The sequence below is a fragment of the Brachyhypopomus gauderio genome, chromosome 10 (genome assembly GCF_052324685.1).
Source record: "Brachyhypopomus gauderio isolate BG-103 chromosome 10, BGAUD_0.2, whole genome shotgun sequence".
In the NCBI taxonomy this organism is placed as follows: domain Eukaryota; kingdom Metazoa; phylum Chordata; class Actinopteri; order Gymnotiformes; family Hypopomidae; genus Brachyhypopomus; species Brachyhypopomus gauderio.
In genome coordinates this window covers 674,451-691,534 of record NC_135220.1, presented here as the reverse complement: position 1 = coordinate 691,534, position 17,084 = coordinate 674,451, and the positions used below count along the sequence as shown (strand labels likewise).

The 17,084-nt window shown below is 44.8% G+C and overlaps 1 protein-coding gene across 1 annotated transcript; it reads left to right on the top strand.

The window, feature by feature from the left end:
- Nucleotides 1-2,503: 2,503 nt before the first annotated feature.
- Nucleotides 2,504-15,580, top strand: mxra8b (matrix-remodelling associated 8b). Its single transcript, XM_077018444.1, has 10 exons — nt 2,504-2,697; nt 4,772-4,798; nt 4,994-5,296; nt 5,368-5,469; nt 5,794-6,291; nt 9,994-10,152; nt 10,303-10,333; nt 10,446-10,525; nt 14,075-14,152; nt 14,449-15,580. Exons 1-10 carry the CDS (start codon nt 2,679-2,681, stop codon nt 14,472-14,474), a joined length of 1,323 nt encoding a protein of 440 aa, XP_076874559.1. The 5' UTR covers nt 2,504-2,678; the 3' UTR covers nt 14,475-15,580.
- Nucleotides 15,581-17,084: the final 1,504 nt, after the last annotated feature.

Genomic DNA, 17,084 nt, shown 5'->3' with positions numbered 1-17,084 from the left:
TACTGTCATAGTGGATGTAAAATTGAAGCAAACACTACAACGTAAATTGTTGGCGGGGGGGCACTGGCGAAAGTAAATTTGAACGTAAATTTCGACACAGTGTCGTAACATTTTTATGGCGGTTTATCAAATATTTATTATTATTTATGATGAGATAAACACAGTTCCAATCTTTAAATCTAGACTCAAGACTCACCTATTTAATCAAGCCTTTAGCTAATATTCCCCTTGTAAGGTGTAGGGGCTTGGGGGCCCCCAGACGTTGAGATTTCTGGTGATCTGAGATGTTGATGCTGTCATCCAGCTGTGTCTTGGCATCACTCTAGTTGTGACTATGACTTGACTGGAAAGCAATGTCTCAGTGAGCCCTCATGCCTGTGGTCACCTCTGAACCCCTCCCTTTAGTTATGCTGCTATAGATTAGCCTGCCGGAGCCACATGCTCATCACTGGTACATGAGCTATGTACATTTAAATCAATGGTGGTTTAAATTCATGTCCACTCAGTCTGTATTTCTATCTTCTTGCATGGCTCCACCCAAGACGATTGGATACAGGCACCTGCAGGCACCCGTGGGGGTGGTCTGGCTTGCCGGTGGACGTGCTGATGCCGGGACTGGATGAGCCGTTGCCACGAGGGATCGTGCTGATGCTGGCCCGCCTGAGGCCCACCGCCTGCACCGAGGGGACTGTGGCTGCTTGGCCGGGGAACAGGAGCCTTGACTGTTGCTGTGGAACTTTGAAACCACCCTGCGACCACGGACTTGTGCTAACGGGCCGCCCAATGGAGGATGGGTTCCCTTTTGAGTCTTGGTCCTCCCGAGGTTTCTTCCTAAACCCCACCCTATATGGAGTTTTTCCTCGCCACTGTCGCCTTTGGCTTGCTCATTAGGGATCTGGACCCATACGATTGTAAAGCTGCTTAGTGACAACGTGTGTTGTGAAAAGCGCTATATAAATAAATTTGACATTGACTTTGACTTTGAGATGGGCCGCGGGCCTGTGCAAATTCATTAAAGGGCCGGTTCTGGCCTGCGGGCCCCCAGTTGAATAGCCCTGCCCTAAGGCCTACTTGTGAAACACAGCCTTGCATTATAACACATACCTAATAATGCGCGATTTGCTCTCAACATTTATTTGACCAGTGTAGCCACAACCGATGATTTCTTCAATACAAGACGTAAGGGTGTAATGAAGGGTGCAAGTACTCCTGTGATAAGCGAACTCCTTCCTGCATAAAGTGCAAATAACACTATTTGTGTTTGTACTTCCATCTGGAAGTTTCTTATATTTAAATGTCCCATCCACCAGCGTAGCCTCTTCAGTTATCTCCATCATGCTCATCTAAGGGCGTACTCACACTAGGCCCGGTTTGCTGGTTCCGTGCTGGGGCCCGGTTATCCCCCCTCCCCACTCCCCCTCTGGCCTGCACTCACACTGGCTTCATCAAGCCGGCCCGAGCACGCTTACGTCATCACAACACGACTTTATTTGGAATAAAAGCGCGCTCGCACAACACTATGGTGTTCACGATTCTCTTTTTATTGTATTTTTGGAGTCGTTTTGGGAGTGCAGAAACACGGTGCAAGCACAGATTTATCGATCATTTAACACAACGATTGTCTGCTAATCGCTTTGCCGCCATGACTGTTTAACGTGAGCGTCGCATCACTGATGTCATGTTTGAGTTCCAGCGAAATGAACCAATCAGACGAGGCACCAAGCGGGCCCCGCCACGGATAGCGCTCACACTAGAAGCGAACCGTGCCCGTGTCCACATGAATCGTGCCCTGGCCCACCTCTTCAAGCGGGCCCGAGCACGGTTAACTGATCCGGGCCCGGGCACGGTTGGAGCGCTCACACTAGCCAAACGGACCGTGCTTCGGCAGGGAACCGTGCCCGGGCCCGGATCACAGACCCTAGTGTGAGTACGCCCTTATTGTGCGTCCATATAATCTGTATGTCTGGAACTCGTGCACTGAGAAACATTCCACCGTGCAAAAGTGTCTCATGCGTTAAATGCGTTAAAATGCGTTAATATGCGCATACATATATAAAATTATAAAATATATATATGACCCCCCCCCCCCCCCCACACCGGTCACCTGTCACCATACCAGCACCCCCCCTCCCCCACCCCCTGTTTTCTCACCTTTTTAACCCCTGACCCATTTTCATGCCTGTTAGTAAAACGTGTACTGTTGTTTTAGCGCATGCGTTAGATTTCAAGCTACATTACATGCTTCTCCACTAGAGGGCATCAGAGTGCCATTTTAGTCGTGCCAAGAGGTAACCATAAACCTTTACTGGACACTGAAGTACAGCTACGTTTACAACATTTTACATGATTAAGTCATCGTCGTTCCTCTATGGTTTCGAGTATTTATGATTATATTGTGCATTCTTCTCGATTCGAGTTGTTCTAGATTTGGTTGTTTGAGAAACATAAACTGATGTTTCTCTAAAAGGAATGGGGGTAGGAAGAATTCCGTGGTTGGAGTTTGGAGGAGGAGGAGGGGCGATGTAATGGTCCAGACCAGAGACCGTCACTGGTCCAGACTTGATGACACGGCAGTATTGTTGTCGTCGCCGGCCGACCAAGCTTCTCAGGTGATGCCTTCTGTGCCTAAGTCATAACTACATCACCTTTTGAAAGTTTTGACGACAAGTCTTTCGGAAATGTTTCTGACGTTATATAGTAAGTAGTTGTTTTATTCCCCTTGCATAACTTTCGGACTAAATATGTATTCCAACACTAAAAACAACATGCGTTCACAAAAGCGGTTTTCTTAAAACTTTTCTTTCTCTCTCTCTTCATTTGATTAATATTTATTTTAGCAAGCTGTTTAAAAAGTAAGACCAAAAATCCCATTGTTACGAAACTTTGTTTCTGCAACATAAATAATTAGTCTTTTAAGAACAATTGTTTTTCATTTGTCTAAATTAGGGAAAAATGCGAATTAAAGGTTGGAATGTTTTGTTTTATTTGGTCAAGTTAATAATTAGTAAATAACAAGTAATACATGTAGCTTTACTATGATTATGCATGCGTGAATGTTACTTGCAGCTATATTATCATTAGGCATGGTCAAAAGTAATAGTTAAGATACCCAAACCTGGCATTAAATCTCTTGTGTGAGTCGGTTGTGAATCATTGCTGAAAAAGATCTCATCTCCGAGAGATGAAACAGTCATCGACTGTGAATCAACGTTGTAGAATATTTCATGCCTTACTCTGGGCCTTCGAGTTGATTATTTTAATACGTGTGCAGTGTCAGCAGATCTACTGAGGCTGTATGGGGGAGTGGGCCTAACAGAACCCAGGCCTGCTTCTCAGAGCGGATGTGCTATCTAAGAGTTTGCCTGCAAAGTCCACCAGTCACTGGACTTGTTGTCTGTCTGACTGGTGCCCCTGTAATCACTTAATTATGTAAAAGATATTTGCTTTACTGGATTTTTTTGAAAAACCACTGTAATGAAGTGTTAATGTTTTAATATCATTACTGCTATTCCTGGATTAAACATATTTGGGCACACTTTATGATTTAGTTAATCGGAGAGAGTTTAATCTGAGAGTTTCTGACTCTCTGATGTTAATCCATTCTTCTATGTGTCAATTTTCAGATGCATTGTTAAGTTACGTTAGTGTTACCCAAGACTTCTTTGTATTGGCAGTATTAGTGTGGTATATTTGTAAAGAAAATTGCAGGGTCTGGAAGTCTGGAGGTTTGGTTTATCCCTGGCTCCAGAAGGGCCATGACATGCTTTTCAGTCTAGTCCAGTCCTCAAGCTCGGTTAGCAAAATTCCCTCTTTTATGAGATCCACAGTTTAATTTCTCCAGCATGAATCTCCAGTGTGACTTTGTAAAGTTTACAAGATTTGTTTTATTAATTCCTTCAAGAATTATTGTCTTGATAGAATCTCTGAGTGGCTCTATGATGAAATAAAGTAATATTTATCTCCATTTGGCATCTGTGAGATGTTGTAGAGGTTTAATGAAATGAAACGGACATTAATCTGTTATTTGCCCAGTACTGGACGAGTTTGTGAAATAGGAGATATAAGGTACGGAACACTGGTACCTTGAATAAAGAAGGAATTCTTCCCACAGGAATAATATTGCTCAGAAGTTGGTTATGTTTTGTAGCCTTTCAATATTACAAAAACCATATGGTCTGGAGTCTGGGGGTGGGATGAGGGTGAGTTGTCCTTATTCTATGTCTGTATCTTCTTGCTCAAACATGCTTGGATAGCTCTGGACTGTTACTTGGATATTGCTAAGCATACAACATATAATTTAAAGGTGAGATTAAGAAGCTTACCATTATTGTCACTTAATGAAGGTTGATTGTGATTGGATCCTGAGTCACAGACTTTGACCAGTGCAAGCCTAGGATGAATACAGCCTGCAAAGTGAATTGGCACAGCAGCAAATTGCAGCTCTCTCTCTCTCTCTCTCTCTCTCTCTCTCTCTCTCTCTCTCTCTCTCTCTCTCTCTCTCTCTCTCTCTCTCTCTCTCTCTCACACACACACACACACACACACACACACACACACACAATCACACAATTCATACACACAGAATCATATATTGCCTTTACCATTCAGTTTGGTTGACTCTAAAGTCTATGTTTTAAGTGATTATCAAAAACTACACTTTGAACTTGGATTTATCCACTTTAAAACGTTTACAATATTTGCTACCGTACACCAACTTCAATTGCATTTTCAAATCAAACTAATACAGTTACTATTTTTGCTTTCGTTTTAGTTGCGGTCAGCCTTTTTACACCACTTGGTAGGTAATAAACAATACCAAATCATTAATAATAAAGGGTGTTTTGTGTTGTAGCTGCCATCATGATATTAATAATCATGCTGTGTGTATGTGTGTGTGTGTGTGTGTGTGTGTGTGTGTGTTTGTGTGTGTACGTGTGTGTGTGTGTGTGTGTGTGTGTGTGTGTGTGTGTGTGTGTGTGTGTGCGTGTTGCAGTCTGGACGCAGAGCAGTGGGCAGACTGTGTTAGTGGAAGCGAAGAACATCACCGTCCGGGCAGGTTCAAAGGTCGTTTTGCCGTGCCAGAACCAGCGCATAGTGTGGAGGCCGGACCGGCTGCGTGAGCGTCAGCGCGTGGTGCACTGGGACCTGAACCGGAACCGAGCCGACTACACAACAGAGCGCATCCTGGACATGTACTCGGGAGGGACCGAGCGCGTCTACAACGCCTACAACAAGGGCCGCATCACTCTGTCTAAAGATGCCTTCACCGACGGCAACTTCTCCCTCACCATTCACAGTAAGTGCAGCCTGACATAACAGGACGAGAAGCAGGTTTCTTCTCACTGAGTTGTGCGTTTGTTTGTGCAGACGTGGACATGAACGACAAAGGAACATACACTTGCAACCTGCACCATCACTACTGCAAAATCCACCAGTCGATTCAAATCCAGCTGAACGTCACCAAGTCAGGTAAGAATTCCTGCTCTATATCTCTCTCGTTTTACTAATATGCTTATGTTGCATGTGTGTGTGTGTGTGTGTGTGTGTGTGTGTGTGTGTGTGTGTGTGTGTGTGTGTGTGTGTGTGTGTTCTAACTGCACAGATGGGTTAAAAGCAGAGGACAAATTTCGATTGCGGTGTAAAAATCACAATTGACAAAAATACGGCACATGTTCCTATGATCCTATGACGATGTTTTCTTCACATTGTTGTCCTGCACATTCGTGTATTAGTTCTCTGAATGAAATCGAGAGGCTTCCGGTGAAAATCTCAACCATGTATCTCTGCCCTTAGCCCGTAAGGAGAGACGCGTGTGGGACGGGGAGAAGTCGGTGTTTGTGGTTCTGGTGGGGAGCAGTGTGGTGCTACCCTGTGTGAACCGGCGCCCCCTGTGGAGGGAATGGCTCCAGGATGAGGGTCAGCAGCAGGTCGTCCACTGGGACTTCCAGGCCCCCGGGGTGTCCCGCGACCAAGCGGACCGCCTCATCGACCTGTACGCCTCCGGGGAGACGCACAAGCACGCGCCCCACTTCCTCCTCGACAAGATAAACGTCTCGAACGCCCCCTTCTCCGTGGGCGAATTCTCCCTCACGGTCGCCGACATGCAGCCCCCGGACAAGGGCCTGTACTCCTGTCACCTGCACCACCACTACTGTGGTCTACACGAGAGACGCGTCTTCCGGGTGATCGTGGAGCCGGCCGTGCCAGACCTGCCACCTGCTGCTGTCACCTCTGAGGCTCCGCCCACCAAACCTGGACCCTCCCAGTCGGAGCAGTTGGGCGATGACCCTGGTACACTATCATTTATTTTCACAGCCAGCACCTTTTTGATGCCTCCTGCCCTTTTTAATGATCCATAAGTCACAATCTTGTGACTTTTATATTTCTTATTATTGGTAATTTCCTTCATGTCTCTGTCATAGTGTGCAGTTTCATTCACACAGTTCATGGCTTGCAGACGGATTGTACCACGACGTGGAGGGCCGGGGTCCCCCACTGTCTCTCCCTGATAACTGTCAGCACTGCACCTCTTTTAACTTTGGATTATTTCCTATTTCCTGTTGAATTTTCTCTCTCATGTCGTCTGTTAAGGGATGTCTTCCAGTGAAAGTGAGGAAATCTCATCATTTTTGCTAGTTTATCATGGTGTATTTACGAATCTCCACAACAGGAGACAGCTTTGTGTTGGCTAGTAAAGACTGTTGGCTAGTAAAGAATGTTTTGTGGTGTGAAAACAGAAGTTTGCTACATCTGTACAACATCTGGCCAGCAGAGACATTACGGACCAAGATTGAAGCTGGTTGTGTCTGTTAGATCCATATTGTGACGGGCAGGTGTGAGCAACAAAAAGGAAGCGATCACGCCAAGTCTCAGGGAAAAAGGGTGGTTTAATATAAAGTGTGCAAACCTAAAACCCGTGCAATAGATCCAAATTAAGGATATAATGACCAGCGGTCAACTGGTACAAAGACAAGACATATATAGACAGACAAACGACCATCAGGTGGGAACGGATCACGGGCTCCGCCCACCTGAGGGGCGTACACGACGTCACAAAACAACAACAACACAGCCGCTGTGGACGGAGGCGGCCGGTAGGGGGCCGCCTCACCGTGACAGACCCCCCCACCAAGCCGCACTCCCCTCCACTGGGTGTGTGGCACACAGCGGCTGCACAACAACACGAAGGGGCAGGAAGGCAAGGACAGGCAGGGACACCTCCTGCAGTCCACGAGCTGAAACACAAAACACATAACATTAGTCAGCTCACCTCCCTGGGCGGGACCCTGGACCGACCGGGCCGTTAACAACACAAAACCACGCCCCGGTCGGACACAGGGCCCTCACGCCCTAACCGGCATTCAGCTGGTAAGCCCCATGGGTGTGAGGACGAGGGGCTACGGCTCCTCTCTCGTCCCTCGTGTGTGTGTGGGTGTGCAGGCTACCTCTCCAAGGCGTGGCTACTTCACCTCCTGGACCTACCTCCTCCCAGAGCTGACCCCTGCCTTCTGCTAGGGGTCACCCCAGCCTCCTGGGGAGCCAACCCCTCCCGGGGCCTCTCATCTCAAGGTGGACTCCTCCACCCAACCCAGGAGCGCCAGAGACCGAGGCCCAGAGCACCCCCGACGCGGGCTAGGGAGCAGCCCCAAGGGCCTCCTGGTCACCCCGGGCAGGAGGGAGGATCTCCATCCCCAGCAGGAGCTTTTCAGACCGGAGCCCCATGGTCCCCAAACATCCGGGGGCCCCAGCCCTCTAGGGAGGGGCTCTTCACGACCGGGCTCCGGTCACCCCACAACACAAGGGGGCTCCTGCCAGGTGGAGACCCCCACAAGGTCCAGGAACACTGCCAAGGAGAAGCACCTGCACAAAGAACACAACCTCTCACACACACACACACACACACACACATATACAAACAGGAAACACAAACGCGCCTTACCCTATTCAGGGCCTCCCTTGGGAGAGACGCCCTCCGTGCCACACCCCATGGCACGGGACCACAGCCGGTCCCCCCCCAAACACACATTCAGGGGAAGGAGTATGCGTGGAATTACACGCAAACATTAGACAACACGCTAGGACACAACACACACGCAAAGACGAGACAAACAAACCAAAAAACGGCGTACACACAAACAGACGGGACCCACAAACGCGCGCTCTACATAAACAGACAGTGACGCGCCGCTCACGTTCGCAGTCGCTCCCCACATGAAACACAAGACAACAGGGGAGCGAGGCGACGGTGAGGAGCGGCACCAGCGTCACACACAGAACATGTAACATAACACAACGAGCGCGCATACCGATCGACACGTCCGTTCACGCATACACACATTCACAACAACACGAAGAGTTATCGCCAGGAAGACATTCCTGGTCTTCGCCGTGCCACGGACACAACACGAAAACACGGCGGAACTCTTCACACACACTGACAACGGACCCGAAGAGCTTTCTCAGGGCAGACTGCCCTGGTCCTCGCCGTGCTACACACACACACAAAACACAAAAGCACGGCGGAGCTCTTCAAACAAAACACTACGCAGACAAACACTTACCACGAGACATGACCACGAACGAAGGAGAAAGAAAAAGAGACTCGGCGGCTTCCGAAGGGTGGCTGGTCATTCTGTGACGGGCAGGTGTGAGCAACAAAAAGGAAGCGATCACGCCAAGTCTCAGGGAAAAAGGGTGGTTTAATATAAAGTGTGCAAACCTAAAACCCGTGCAATAGATCCAAATTAAGGATATAATGACCAGCGGTCAACTGGTACAAAGACAAGACATATATAGACAGACAAACGACCATCAGGTGGGAACGGATCACGGGCTCCGCCCACCTGAGGGGCGTACACGACGTCACAAAACAACAACAACACAGCCGCTGTGGACGGAGGCGGCCGGTAGGGGGCCGCCTCACCGTGACACATATCTTCTCTAGCCTGCAAAAACCTTTTTATTGCATTCTTCTGTAAGTGAAGAAAGGTGAACCTTTTTAGGAGATTTCTTAGCTTTGCTCTATTGGTTATTTGTTCCATATTATATTTAGATTATATATAATTATATAATATATATAATTATAATATATATAATTACAAACATAAATGTTTGTCAGCATTTGATGAGTCAACCAATAGCAGCAGTATTGTGATTATTGTTCTTCAATTTCCAAGTATGAATAAGTCCCCCAAATGTTTATAATTAACAGGGTTACAGTAATAGCGTGAATCATGAGTGATGCAGTAAGCGTAATGATAATGATTAATGCTTCTTAGAGCTCACAAATAACGTCCTCCGCATATAAGGAGAATTGCTCGTAGAGTATTTGATGATTATGTGGTTATGTGCTGTTCTCTGGAGCAAAACAACAGTTTACATGGTTCAGATAACTGAACCATGGAAACAATCGCTTCATAACCCACTTTTGTCTTTATTTATTTTTTATTTGGCACAGTAATTGCCGAAATTGTAAAAACAGAGTGAAAATTCACCAGATGTTTTTCCTAGTTTGGAAGGGCAACTAGCAAATAGAGGTTACATATAGGCTAGCCACAAAAAACACGTCCCTCCTCCTGTGTGTGTTCGTTCGTGCGTGCCTGTATGTGTGTGTATTCGTCTGTGTGTGTGTGTGTCTGTGTGTGTGTTCATGCGCACATGTTTTTCTCCATTACAGCTGCTGCTTGATGTCATGAAGTCTGGAACTCATTACTGAGAGCCACACTGACACAAACACTCTTCCACTGCACTGTTTTTCTTGTAGGCACACATGTGAAGAGCAACATCCCCACACTTGGTAGTCATTACAGTGACGGGAGATGTTAGCGCGGCTTGCTAGAACGCTGCTCCAAGTCTGCCAACTTGCTATATCTTTCTTTCCCCTCGATGTTCAGGAAAGCACAGGAAGAATGTTTCTGGAATCAGATCGCAGTGGGCTCGAAAACAAGACCTGGAGAATGTGACGTAGCATGTCTCTCCTCTCCCCTGGTGCAGGCGCAAACGGGGTTGAATCTCCACACGTCTTGAACGTAATCCTGCCTGAAAGCAGCACTCACCTCCTGCACCAGGCGGGCTACATTCTGGCCGTCTTCCTCTTACTGTTGCTGATCTTCATAGGAATCGTTGTGGCCACAAGGCAGTGTAAGAAGAAAGGTATGAGCACTCGGGTTTGGGCGGATTCGTTGGCTCTGGCTTATCCTTTGTGTCAAGCTGAGAATAAATTGAAAATATCTTCCAAGTAAGTGTTGAGCAGTGCTTTCAAAACAACCTGACGAATACCGTTTTGACTACTGTGTGTTTCAGGGCTTGATTACGACCTTCGCAGATCGGGCCGGTAAATGCATATTTCTACTGTTACGTTTACTCCATCTTACTGCAATGAAGTCCATGCGGTTTACATGGAAAGGGTAACAAATGACACGTGTTGCTTGTGTTTTGGTGAACAGGAATCAGAGGACAGAAATTGAACTGCAAGCCACTGAACTTAGACCCTACAGTCCCCACAGCCTGGCAGATCTCAGACTTGGTACGTAACGTCACCTGTCATACTGAGAGTGCCTGTGCCCAAAATCATGGCAGCTAGGTTGATTGGATGCTCTACATTGTCCTGTATGAAATGTGTATTGTGTATTATACATTCAGCGGCCACTTTATTAGGTACACCTTGCAACTGCCTTAATCCTTCGTGGCATTGATTCAACAGGTACTGGAAACATTCCTTAGATAGTCTGGTGACAATCTTATTGACCGTCACACAGTTGCTGCAGATTTGTCAGCTGCACATCCATGACGTGAATCTCCTGTTCCACCACATCCCAGAGGTGATCTGGTGACTGTGGAGGCCATTCAAGTTAGGGATGTCCCGATCCAGCTTTTTGAACTTCCGATCCGATACCGATATTTATTTGCACTTCCGATCCGATACCGATATCGGCTGATACCGGCCTATCCGAGCATGTATTAAAGTTTAAAGTTATTTAGCCAACTTACTTTGTTGTCAAACTCATGTTGAAAAGCGTTTTACTCTTACTTTGAATAATACACAATGGTTGGTAAGGAGAAACTGACCTGTTTATTTAGCAATTAATAAACTCAAAATAGACAAAATATTAAATAACAAACTGAAATAGCATCAGTAAACCAAGGATTAAAAAGCCACAAGTGCAAATACTATTGTAAATTATATAAAAAAAAAAACACACAACCTGAGTGGAAAATAGTCTATTATTAACATTAACATTAACATCCATCAGTGCTCTTGAACAAGTGTAAACCAAAGCTTAAAAAAAATCCGTGCACATATCGTAAACTAATTAAAAGCAAAATGCCTTCTACTCCACACTTTACTGCTCCATCCCCATCTATACACTCCCTTCAATTCAAACGTTTCTGCCAGTGTTAGTTGTGTAGGACCTTTCTTTTTGTCTTCGGTTTTCATTAGAAACTCGTCATGTTGTTTATGGTGGTATTTCGCTAAATGCTTGATTAAATTGGTGGTATTAAAAGTTCTTACAGCTTTACCACAACGCTTGACTTTACTGTGGCATATGTTGCACTCTACCTCTTCGTCTTTGTCATCCTTTAAGGTAAAATAATCCCACACAACTGACCGATAACTTCAAATTTACACGGCGGTCCGAGATGCCACGGAGCTAAATTGGGGCAGAAACTGCTCGTGTGCTGATGGTGTGCTGGAAAATGCGGACCGGATTTTGCTAGTAAAAACTGGAATGGATTATCTAAATGGGTGCGCAGGAAAACCGGGATGGGACTTAAAAAAACTGGATCGGGAGTCTGGATCGGCATTTTCTCGTGTCTGCCGATCCGATACCGATACGCATTTTTTGCTAATATCGGCGGCCGATCCGATCCAAATATCGGATCGGGACAACCCTAATTCAAGTACAGTGAACTCATTGTCGTGTTCAAGAAACCAGTCTGAGATGATTTGCGAGATGATTTGCACCATTTATGACATGGTGCGTTATCCTGCTGGAAGTTGCCATCAGAAGATGGGTACACTGTGGTCATAAAGGCATGGACATGGTCAGCAACAATACGATGCTCAATTGGTACTAATGGGCCCAAAGTGTGCCAGGAAAATATCCCCCACACCATTGCACCATCACCAGCTTGAACCGTTGATACAAAGCAGGATGGATCCATGCTTTCATGTTGTTGACGCCAAATTCTGACCCTACCATCCGAATGTCTCAGCGGAAATCGAGACTCCTCAGACCAGGCAACATTTTTCCAATCTTCTGTTGTCCAGTTTTGGTGAGCCTGTGTGAATTGTAGCCTTAGTTTCCTGTTTGTAGCTGACAGAAGTGTCACCCGGTGTGGTCTTCTGCTGCTGTAGCCCATCCACCTTAAGGGTCGACGTGTTGTCATTCAGAGAAGCTCTTCTGCTTACCTTGGTTGTAATGACTGGTTATTTGAGTTACTGAGTTACTGTTGGCGTTCTATCAGCTCAAAACAGTTTGGCCATTTTCCTCTGACCTCTGACATCAACAAGGCATTTGCTCCCACAGAACTGCCGCTCACTGGATATTTTCTCTTTTTCTGACCATTCTCTGTAAACCCTAGAGATGGTTGTGTGTGAATATCCCAGTAGATCAGCAGTTTCTGAAAGACTCCATACCATACCATGTTCAAAGTCACTTAGATCACCTTCCTTCCCCATTCTGATACTTGGTTTCAACTGCAGATCACCTTGGCCATGTCTACATGCCTAAATTCATTGAGTTGCTGCCATGTGATTGGCTGATTCAACATTTGTGTTAATGAGCAGTTGGACAGGTGTACCTAATAAAGTGGCTGGTGAGTGTATATAGATGTAGATGTATATGTATGTTCACTATATTGCCAAAAGTTTTCGCTCACCTTCCTTCACTCACATATGAGCTGAGTCTGGAAGAATATGAGATTCTTCCAGAAGCGCATTTGTGAGGTCACATACTGATGTCGGACGAGAAGGTCTGGCTCTCCGTCTCCGCTCTAATTCATCCCAAAGGTGTTCTATGGGGTTGAGGTCAGGACTCTGTGCAGACCAGTCAGGTTAATCCACACCAGACTCTGCCATCCATGTCTTTATGGACCTTGCTTTGTGCACTGGTGCACAGTCATGTTGGAAGAGGAAGGGGCCAGCTCCAAACTGTTACCACAAAGTTGGGAGCATAGAATTGTCCAAAATGTCTTGGTATGCCGAAGTATTCAGAGTTCCTTTCACTTGAACTAAGGGGCCAAGCCCAGCTCCTGAAAATCAACCCCACAGCATAATCTCCCTCCACCAAACTTTACACTTGTCACAATGCAGTCAGACAAGCACCGTTCTCCTGGCGACCGCCAAACCCAGACTCGTCCATCAGATTGCCAGATGGAGAAGCGTGATTCATCACTCCAGATAACACACATCCACTGTTCTTGAGCTATTCTGAAGGCCAAATGAAGTTTGGATGTCTGTAGTGATTGACTCTGCAGAATGTTGGTGACCTCTTCACACTATGTGCTTCAGCATCCGCTGACCCCGCTGACCCCGCTCCGTCAGTTTACGTGGCCACTTATTGGCTGAGCTGCTGTCGTTCCTAAACACTTCCATTTTCTTATAATACAGCTGACAGTCGACTGTGGAATTGGGGAGTGAGGAACTTTCACAACTGGATTTGTTGCACAGGTGGCATCCTATCACAGTTGCACGCTGGAATTCACTGAGCTCCAGAGAGCGACCCATTCATTCACAAATGTTTGTAAAAAGAGTCCGCCGGCCTAGGTGCTTAATTTTACACTGACCATGGAAGTGATTGAAACACCTGATTCCAATAATTTGGATGGATGAGCGAATACTTTTGGCAGTATAGTGTATGTATGTGCTGGTTTCCAATATAAATATCAATACACATTGGCTATAGCTTCTCCTCATTGTGTGTGTGCTTTGACTGTAAAAGCTGAGTTCTGTCTGCCGCTATATGAATGTAACTATTAATGTCTTAGAATTTGGAGTGTGATGATTTCCATTTTGATTGTACATATTAATGTATGCAAATCGATGTGTGTTTCTCTCTTGTTGGTCTTTCAGACTACAGAAACAACATAACGAAACAGAGGGCTGAGATGAACAACTATCCTGACCCAAAAGTGGTTGATCTCAACCGAGGTGGTTATGTTGGTTTGAAGTCCTGGATTTAATGTGGTCTAAGTTCTCCCAAGGTTTCTTCTTAGCCCCGCCTAGGGAGTTTTTCCTTGCCACAGTCGCCCCCTGGCTTGCTCATTAGGGATCTGGACCCATGCACTTGTAAAGCTGCTTTGAGACAACATGTATTGTAAAGACTGCTATATAATGTAAATATATTTGACTTTTACTTTGACTCCATGTTATGGGAGTGTGAATCTGTTTCTCTTTCTCTTTCATGACCCCACCCGCATCTCGTTCTGGGTCACGTCTGATGTCAGAAATGGAGAAACTGGCGTGTAAGTGAGGGGGGGGACGCTGCTGGCTGGTCCAGGGCACTACGGGACTACGGGAAAGACTGCAGACGTCCACATGCAGTCTTTACTGCACATTCAGAAATGAACATAAATGGCTGTCAGAAGTTTTTTTATTAGCACTATGACTTTTTAAATGATTTTTTTAATGTATTGAAATATGCTGGCCCATGCAAAACATTTTCTGGACGTGGTAAATAAATCAAACGAGTGTAATAATCTTTGATGGTCAGTAGTCACATTTGTTTTCTGTCACTGCTGCGCTGTGTACTGAAATTTGGGTTTGTTAAATTGCCTATTTGTGTACAATTGTTTGATTTTTATGAAAACACTGTTAGATAGCAGTTTTACCAGTTGAGGCCCTGCTAACAAGAGCTGGACTTTCTAGTAGAGATTTATGGATTTGACTGAATGCTTTTACTGAAACCAAAACTCTGGTGGAAAAACCTCAGGACATCAGCATAAATATGTATCTGGTTGCAGTGTTCTGAACTTGAACAACTGAACTGAACAACAATTATGTACTTATATAAATGATATGAACTTATCAAATATCATCTATATATCTGTACAAAATCTTCTATGCATTTTGAGTGATATTTTACCAGGCCTTTTGGTGTTTTGGCTAACTTTAGTCGCTTTAATCCTTTGCAGTACCGTGTCATTTATCTGTCACACAAACTAGTCACACTGAGAATTGCTTGGCGCTAACCTGTAACAGGCTTACCCTTTCTTTAGTCATTAATACCTATTTTTGCTCTCAAGTATTTTATTATTAAATATAGAAACATATACACTACATAAACTGGACAAAGTCTGGTAGCTTGTAGTGTGTGTGTGTGTGTGTGTGTGTGTGGTTTTGCATTTATTTCATTTTGTCATTTATTTTACATTATGACATGATCTCATAAAACACTGATATTTTTTAACATAAAGGATCATGAAGGTGATGTAATGTGATGACTATTAAGACCTTTGTAGGCCTTGAAATTTAATGCCACAGCACAATTTGAAAAGCTGGTTTTATATGTTTGAATGATCATACTGCTTTTTGTACAAAATGGACTAACCTATTCAAATAAACTACATTTTAAATTCATTGTGTCTTTAATGTACCTTATACATATGTAATAATCACACTATTGTGTGTCTTTCTTAAATAAAAAATTTAATTGTTTTGGCTGCACTACTATCTAAGTGTGTTTATAACGTGTTCATGGAATATTGGCACCTTGAAATAAGCAATTAAAAAAATTACATAAATAGACATATACAGTGAAATATTTGTTCAAATGAAATTTTAATTTTCCAAGATGTGAGACATGCAACATTCTGTTCTTGTAGTTCTTTTTATTAGTCTATTTGCAAATTTCGACGATTTTCATGGTCCACGGTTTTTGACATGCTAAATACTGTGCTTGTGCTTTTGGGAAAGATCAAACCTCCGGCTGTTTGTGTGTGACACCCTGGCAAAGGGAAAGAATGGGGGAATGTTTGTAAATGTAGGATTCCATGATGTCACTACACACGCTCACATACCCTGTTCTACCTCATTCTCTACCAGAACTGCACAGACAGTTAAACAGCCCATCACCTCAACGACCCCATAGCCAATTACCCCTGACAACCCCTCAACATCTAGCTAATCAACCAAATTGCCCTGAACAACTTCTCCCACAGCAAAATACCCCTCAACAACAACTATCCCAACAGCTAACCTTTAACCAGAACTACCCCAACAGCTAACCTTTAACCAGAACTACCCCAACAGCTAACCTTTAACCAGAACTATCCCAACAGCTAACCTTTAACCAGAACTACCCCAACAGCTAACCTTTAACCAGAACTACCCCAACATCAAAATGCTTCTTGGTCTCAATAATCCCATAGTCCTCATACTGCTCAACCAAAATGATGCCACACAGCCACATGTGGACCGGAGGAAGAGAATCATAAGAGCACTGGTCTAGTCTATGGCTGTGTTCGAAATAGTCTACTACATACTACTGGCGTACTGATCGAGCCCCAAATCAGTATGTCGTATGCAGTATGTGACCAAAATGAAAATTTCCAGTACGCGAAACATACCCGGATGACCTACTACTTCCGCAAAATATTCCAGTACGCGAACAGAGCTATCTTCGTGGTGTACTGCATCCCATCATGCAACGCTACGTTCACGTGACCCCGTAGTGTGCTTTGCTTTTGTCGCATACTGGAAACTGTACTGCATAGTACTACGAGGACCAGTATGCAGTATCCAGTATATACTGAGTCCAGTATGCAGTATCCAGTATGTAGTAGTCTATTTCGAACACAGCCATAGTTCTAATATGGATCTGAGACTTGGACAATTTAGGCAAAAAGACAAAAAAAGTGAATAGAAGCAATTTGAGATGTGGGAATGTTCGATGGAACAAGTCAACTGGATACTGATATAAAGGAATAATAACCAAACAAAATTATGAAATTGAACAGGTCAGTATTACACCACTGGTAGTAGTTTACGTACGTTTAGCCCGACCTCACTTTACTTAGCAGTAATCTGACTGTGGCAACAGGAGCCATCCAGTTACATTAACTCTTCAATTAGCCACCAGGGA